General features: G+C 40.8%; 2 protein-coding genes across 2 annotated transcripts; both read right to left on the bottom strand.

Annotated features, from left to right (window-relative positions):
• Positions 1 to 84: 84 nt before the first annotated feature.
• On the bottom strand, positions 85 to 4,434 carry med19a (mediator complex subunit 19a). Its single transcript, XM_026357031.1, has 6 exons — positions 4,088 to 4,434; positions 3,531 to 3,653; positions 1,674 to 1,807; positions 1,399 to 1,495; positions 1,214 to 1,308; positions 85 to 464 (listed from the first exon to the last, which is right to left on the bottom strand). Exons 1-6 carry the CDS (start codon positions 4,305 to 4,307, stop codon positions 399 to 401), a joined length of 735 nt encoding a protein of 244 aa, XP_026212816.1. The 5' UTR covers positions 4,308 to 4,434; the 3' UTR covers positions 85 to 398.
• Positions 4,435 to 4,508: 74 nt separating this feature from the next.
• On the bottom strand, positions 4,509 to 7,161 carry si:dkey-6i22.5 (polyamine-modulated factor 1). Its single transcript, XM_026358045.1, has 5 exons — positions 6,851 to 7,161; positions 6,637 to 6,742; positions 6,251 to 6,351; positions 5,915 to 6,110; positions 4,509 to 4,637 (listed from the first exon to the last, which is right to left on the bottom strand). The coding sequence occupies exons 1-5, from the start codon at positions 7,072 to 7,074 to the stop codon at positions 4,569 to 4,571; spliced, it is 696 nt and encodes a 231-aa protein (XP_026213830.1). The 5' UTR covers positions 7,075 to 7,161; the 3' UTR covers positions 4,509 to 4,568.
• Between the last annotated feature and the right edge of the window lie 643 nt (positions 7,162 to 7,804).

The following is a 7,804-nucleotide window of genomic DNA, read 5'->3' as shown; positions in this document are numbered from 1 at the left end:
TACCATTCTTTCTTTTCAATCTGCATCAGTGTCAATCTTTACAAAAACAAAAAAAAAGAGGGATCTTGCAAGGAGACACACACAAAATTAATAACCACATTTTATTTGATTTTGGCATTATGGTCAAAAGTTATCACGACAAAAATTAAAGGGGGACATACATACAGCACACAGCTCATTAGCGACTGTCTTTTACACTGTTCTGTATTTCTTCCTGTCACCACCCACGTCCACTGTCACTGCTCCTTCCACTCAAACACTTGCATTATTTTATTCACTCCCTGTGTCATTAAACATACTCTCAGTAATACAATTATCTGTAAAACACATGCACACATCTTCTTACAAAATGCACAGTCACACACATTCAAACAGTCATGCACACAGTGGGCTCCTGCCTATCTGAGGCTGTTACTGTTGGGCTGTGATCCAGCGAGGCCGGGGTGATCGGGACTGTGGCGGTTCTGGAGGGAGACAGGGCATCAGCAAAGCACACGGATAATGTGTGAGTTTATGATGGCAGAGTTGTGTCTTGAGTGTAAGAGCAGGTTTCAAACCAAGATATATATTAACAACTATAAACTCATTCAGGTGACAACATTGCAGATAAATGCCGTTTCAATAACTGAGATGATTATTTCTGTAGCAGAATTTTGTAAAATAACTACATGTAATATGAAAAAATGTGGCTCTTACTGAGGAGCCCAGCAAAAATTGCTTGTGCAGCTGTTCAGTTTTAGCTGTTTCCAGCAGCAGCAGCAGTTTTCAGCAAAAACAGGTTCTGCTAAACCCATTCTGCTCCAACTTCCCAGCATTAAACAGCTGAAGCACACAAATACTGGTAAATGAACTATCCAGCAAACTGAAGACCGCAAGCTAGACAGTCTGTGAATGTTGAACCTTTTGTGGGCTAATAATGTTATTCTCTTTACTGAACGCTTCACTTGGAAAATGTTAGCTAATGGCTAGGCCATAGCTTTAGAAAGGAAAAATAAACCAGAGCTGCTTCTGCAAGCTACTAGTGGTAAAAATAAAACAATGGTTGAAGTTTACGAATTAGCTTACAAGTGTAAATGTTTGGCATTTGATTAAATGGAAGATAGACTTAAATTTTATTTTAGCTTTGTGTGTTATATGGTCAGATGGACATCCACCCTTATCCATTTCTGCACTAGGATTCATAATAAAACCTAACTTGACAACATTTTCGTACCTTTTTCTTTTTCTTGTCTTTCTTCTTTTTCTTGCGGTCTGGATCATCATCCCTCTTTTTCTTCTTCTTCTTGGGATCAGAGTCTGATGGTGTTTCTGTGATGTCATAATAAACAGGTCAGCGTCCTGAAAACATTCATTACTATTCATTTCTATGTTTGTGTATATTTACAGTTTGTGTCATACCTTGTGGGAGTGGGTCCTGTGGTCGATGGTGTTTGTGCTTGTGTTTGCTCTTCTTCTTTGGAGGCTGTATGTGCATCAGTCTGTACTGTTCTGGGAGCTGGAAAAAGAAACAGAAACAGCAATAATTAGGAAATAAAGCTCACCTGTTTCTCAAAAGCAAGATCATTAAGCATGACATCGTTATTGCTTTGTAATCAGTAAGCAGTGTCCCGATGCTGAAAACACATATGCCTCCATAAATTATATGTGTGCAGTCTTGTGTATTCAGTTATTACCGGGCCTGTGTGTAATCTGAAGCCTGTGAGCAGAGCACCCGTCAGGGGGCTGAAGGAGTTCCCACACACTGGAGGCTTATCAATCAAAGAGCGCAACGAGCTGCCGTCCTGAGTACCTGGGCAGTCGATCATACCTGCAGTACATCAGAGAAATAAACAAGTTTAAATGATGAGTGAAAAGTGACAGATCAAAATGTAATATCTGCAAAAACATATGATGGTGGCAAGAACAAAAAAACACAAATCAAATGAACAAAACATGTGGCTCATTTTTGGACAACAACAGAGGTCAAGGACCAGGGTTCGAAAGAAGCAAGGGTCTGATTGCCCACGGTCCAGTAAAACAGCATGGACACCCATGTACCTACTAAAACTATTTGTTGCTTTCCCAACAAGCCCTGGGTAACTCAAGACATCAAAGCCATCCTAAATGACAAAAGAAGGCATTCAGGTCAGAAGACAGGGAGGCAGCGAGGAGGGTCCAGATCTGCTCACTGTCAGGATCAGGGTGGGGAAAGAGGAGCATGAGGACCATCAGTGGCTGCAAGTCCAGCAACCAAGTGATTAAGGGGACTGTGGACTATTTTTTTTTTTTTAATAGATTCTAGGCTGAGCCTCAGTCCATCACCCACACGACTCAGCCACCACCCAAATGATCTCAGCCGATCAGGTGAGGAGAGCACTGAACAGTCTTCACCCTACAAAGAATGCAGGACCAGATGGAATCAGCCCAAGGTTGCTGAAAGCCTGTGTTCCTCAGCTATGTGGTGTTCTCAAACACATCTTCAACCTTAGCCTGCATCTGGAGAGAGTTCCTCTTGGGTGGAAAAAGTCTGTTTCTTGTGAATATGATGCCACACCCCACTGTCCTCAATGACTACAGACCAGTGGCTCTGACCTCACATACTACGAAGACTTTTGAGAGGCTGATCCTGGAGTCCCCTGATCTCTAGTGAAACCCTTCACTTGACCCCCTCCTGTTTGCCTATCAACCGCAACTTGGAGTGGATGATGCCATCATACATCTGCTTCATTGCACCTACACCCACCTGGACAAGCTGGGGGTCTTAGTGAGGAGCATGTTTTTCTATATCTCCATTGCATTCAGCACCATCTGGCATGCAATGCTGGGAGAGAAATAAAAAAACATGTAGGTTGACCCTCATTTTGTGGTTCACGGACTACCTCAGCGACGGCCCCTAGTACGTCCCCATGCAGGACTGTGTGTCTGTAGCACAGGTGTTACACAGGGCACAGTTCTGTCTCCCTTCCTCTTCACCCTGTATACCTCAGACTTCAGGTACAACTAATAGTCCTGCCATCTTCAGAAGTTCTCTGATGACTCTACAGTTGTAGGATGTATTCTGGGTGGAGACATTACAGAGTATCAGGGAGTGGTGGAGTTATGTGGACTGGTGTGGACTAAACCATCTTCAACTCAACAGCAGTAAAACAAAGGAGCTGGTGATAGATTTTAGGAAATCTGGGAGTCCTGTCACCCATCTCTCTATACAGGGGGAGGAGGTGAAGGTCGTATCTGAGTACAAACACCTGGAAGTGTACTTGGACAACAACCTGGACTGGACAAAGAACTCATCAGCACTGTACACAAATCACGTTCAGCCAGAGACAGAGGTCGATCGACATTAAGTGCTCCACAGAACGACACAGGAGACTCAATTTCACAGACACGCATAGTATCAATAACAGCTTTATGAGAAAATAAAAAAAATAAAGTTGAAAAGGAATCAATAACTCCTACAGACAATGATAAGGTAACTGGAAACTAGTTTCACTTACTAAGAATCACTTAACCTGCATCAACACTTGGCCACAATTGTTGCTGCATAAACCCACCTGGTAACTCTGGCAGAAAGTTGCTGAGCTTCTCCTTCACCTTCTTCCCACAGAATTTGTTGTAGGCATGTTCAAGGTTGTAGTGAGTGATGAGGTTTGTGTTGCCGGTTAACTCGTTTCCCACTAAACAAACAGGATCATAGAAATATAATTAATGTGGTAATACACCACAACTCTTCTAACACAACTACTTTATCCAGCTTGCAAATGTTGCTATGGCTAGGTGACAATTTTCAACGGAAGCTAACGTTGGGTCGTGAGTTGTCACTTCGTGACGTTTAACTTTAAAACACAAGAATTAAAAAACAGGAAACTCAATTGGAAATGTGTTTGTATTAAAACAACATAAAACCCATAAAAACAGGCGCCCTAGTACGGAAAAAATGCTCTAAACCCTACTTAACGGTGGTTAACACTTGCCTTGTTAGCTAACGATAGCTAATGCTAGCATTGTTTACAAACTGCTTTAACGTCCGCGTCTGACAATAACATCGCAGCTCTATCTGTGAATTAGTTTACACACAAAGATTATAGTGGTTTGAATAGTCCGACAGTACCGGGGAGTTCCCGTAGTAAGTAGAAAGGTTCATTCATAGCTCCAGGCTTCCGCAGAGCAGGCCCTTCATCCCCGAGCTGTGGTGGCATCTGCCCCGCCATGGAGACTTGATTTTGGGAAAGAGGCTGCGCAGGTTTTCCTGGTCCGAAACCCAGAGACGACGAGCCGGGCGGTCCCTGAGCGTCATTTTGCCCGAACAGAGTTGAAAACATTTCCGTCATATCTATCACGAATAATACATTTACATGGAAAGAAACCGCCGGCTGTGTATTCGGTTGGTGTTCACGTGAATCATGAACTACTCTACTCTTCACTTCTTTGTGACATTACTTCCATACCCACGTACCGTAATACCAGACATGAACACGCAGAGTACCGTAATGATGTGACTATGGCTCATATGAATATAACCACTGAGGTCACACAACTGTTTTATTGACAATATAGTAGATTTATTTTCAAATACACAGAGTAAACAAAAATCAACACACATCGAAGACATCAGCAGGGCAGAAAGAAGATGTTGGCCTTTCAAATTCTGCAAGTGTTGCCTAAGTGAGAAAGAAGCACAAGAGTTAAAAGTGTTAGTGCAAAGTAAACATTTATGTTACATTTCTACTTATGCTATAGTGCATAGTATAAAACATTACGCAGCAGCCAGTGTCAGTGTTTTGATAGTTACTGTGACTATGACTTTTTGTATATGTTGTTTGTCCCTTGTGTTCTCATTTTACATTACTGCCAACCGAACATAACAAAATTCTCTTCTGTGAAAACTTGGCAACAAAGCTGTTTGTGATTTTGAAAATGGATCAAATAGCAGCAAATAAATCTTATTCATAATACAGGTACAATGTGCATATAACACGTATGAAATAGAGAATAACAACTGAAACTGGATGCTGCAATTTAAGGAAATTCCCATTTAAATATGGATACAGTCGTAATCACTTATTAGATTTAATGGAAAGTGTAATCACATTACTAATGGGCATGTTGAAGTATTGTATGACTAAGTATTGTGGCAGAAATGTGGATGAATGGCCTGGAAGTGTGCTCATCCCTGGAATTAATTTTCTTAACCTGCTCAGATGAAGGAGAAGCTTCCTGCAAATTTGTTGATTCTACAGAAGATTAAGCTAAGTCTTATCTTTTTACACAACTACCGGCTCTTTAATTCATCTCAGTTTCTTCCCACCCCATCATCCCACAGAACCTAAATACTACTGTTCCTTTTTTTTATCTTGAACTGAACTGAATCAAACTAACTGAACTGAAATACAAACACTGGTTTACCCACTAGGAACTGCAACACCTCACACCATCTCACCCTTACTCACCTACAAACATTTACAATTAAGAAAATATGAGTTTTCTTTAATGGACACTTAGCACTCTTCATCTATGTTGTTTTTGTTGATTTAAACAACTTGGATGGCATTTGAAACTTTAATTAGAATATAAATGTTACAGAAGTGCACCTGCCCTATTCCCTGCTATTTTAAGCTTTATGTTACAATGCAACATGAAGCTGACATAATTTCAGCTATTCACATCTACTCCCACTTGACAGTAGCAAATAGCAAACATTTTGTAAATGTATAATTTGTACATGTAAGTATATACCGTATACAGCATTAATGTCAACTCTGTATCCTTTATTTATTATTTTATCATATTGATATGTTTGTCTTTAAACAGAAAAAACAAAATCCTTTATAATCCTATATAATCACTTTTAGGTTCTTTTCGAACTGTGTAAAAAATACATAATGCGATCATACATTTTTTGACAAAGCTTTCTTTCTAGATGTAATTTCTCTGTTACCTTCCACTGATCCACAGCCATTGCGATGCAGTTTTCAGTCTCTGCAATTCTCTCTCTGCCAGCCTGAACCTTTTGTGCTAACGCAGCATTCTCCTCTCTGATCTTTTTCAACTCCAGTTTCATGTAGGCCTCCTGTTTCTGATAGTATGGCATCAAAAAGCTGCACAAGTCCTGTTCAGGAACCCCACTTGGCCGCCTGACAGAAAGTGACATGGTAATAGGTTCAAGTGTATAATGGGGATATTGTACATAGTGCGTTAAAGAAAGAAAATGCACCTGAATTACATGTAAAGCAGGAAGTGCCATAAGGTGAATAGTTTTGTGCAGTTTACTGACCATGCAGGGTTTGGATTGTTCTTGGCAGCCTTCTCCAGTTTGTCCAACTCATTCAGTTTTACCTCTAACCGTCCTTCTTCAATCAACCTGCTGATATCCTCCTTCACGTCCAAAGACAAAAGCATCAATTTAAACAACAGAAACTAAAGATGACTAAGTACCACATTTACAGTTGACGTTTGTGAATTTCCTGGTTTTCTGCATAAATAGGTTATCAAATGTGATCTGATCTTCACCAGTCACTGATATAAACAAAATATTTCTAAGCCGATAAAACACTTTATTGAACACACCAACTAAACACACAAAGTGTTGGTTGGAAAAAAATAAGTGAAAGGGTTTTAGCCATATCTGCCACCCTTATATTAATGTCTTGTGCTACACACCTGTATAGCTTTCCGCAGCTCATCTATGAACTGCTTGTGAATGTTTTCCATCCTTTGAGGGTTTTTCTTGTACAGCGGACGAAACATGCTCGCAAATCTGTTAAAACTGAGAGAAAGCAGCATCAGTGAAAAGTACAACGACATGTAGCAGCAGAAGTCATGCGTTTAAAAGCACAATTCAATAAAGCAGCACAGATAATGTCTGACATGATACCTGGCATGGTCAATGAACTTTTCCAGGCTCTTCTGCATCACCTTCTCGAACAGTTTCAGTCTGTTGAACCGAGCCTCCGTCTCCTCTGGCGGCTTCCGAGCTGATTCAGACATTTGTGAGGAAACTTCTCCTGTAGCTTCGTTGTTCTTGTTCTCGGCGGAGCCTCTAACACATAAGTTATCTGAGATCTCTTTCTGTGTTGCTGCTGCTTCGCTTTCCTCCATTTTCAACTTCCTCTGTTTACGTTTTGCACTTCCCGCCTAATCTTCTTCTTCTTGACATTTACCGACAGCTGGTTAGTCGTTAGTGTCGCTTTACTGCCACCTGCTGGTGGTCATGACCTCCACAGTCAGACAGAAGGCTGATCCTACTGAATACTGTTCATCAACCCTAATCTTTTATTCCGTCAGGTCCTTTCTTCTGTCTTCTGCAACTAAATAACACGTTTTAGCATTTAAAGCACCTGACAATGCTACAAACACCAGTGTGATGCTCATACGCACTGCACATAGTCTGTATATTTAAAGTCCACATACACAGTGATGCTACCTCCACCACACTTCACCATTGGGATGTTGTTATGAGCAGAGCTTTACAGAGGTTAAAGTTCTGGCCAAATGTTGGTCTTGCTGGACCAAAAAAATATTTTTCTCTTAAATGTCCTCTGGCTACCTCCATACAGGTTAGGACGGTGATGCCACCTGGATTGTTGAATTCTATGCAAAATAGTCCTCTGACTGCCAGTTCTGCACCTTTGTATCTGCAGACGCACCCTCAAGTGAAAAATCACTTTACTTTTCCACATAAAATAAAGCTTTCACTGCTATTATTAATCATTCATCACACAGGGTCAGTTTTTAGTAGACAGGGCACCACAGTGATAACACAAAAACCCTAGAAAAAACTGTTAACCCTGTATGAAACAACACAGCCTGCAAAAAACAGTGTGTGAAG

This window comes from Anabas testudineus, chromosome 10 (assembly GCF_900324465.2).
Source record: "Anabas testudineus chromosome 10, fAnaTes1.2, whole genome shotgun sequence".
In the NCBI taxonomy this organism is placed as follows: domain Eukaryota; kingdom Metazoa; phylum Chordata; class Actinopteri; order Anabantiformes; family Anabantidae; genus Anabas; species Anabas testudineus.
Note: the sequence above shows the minus strand (reverse complement) of the source record. Positions and strands in the feature narration are given on the sequence as shown.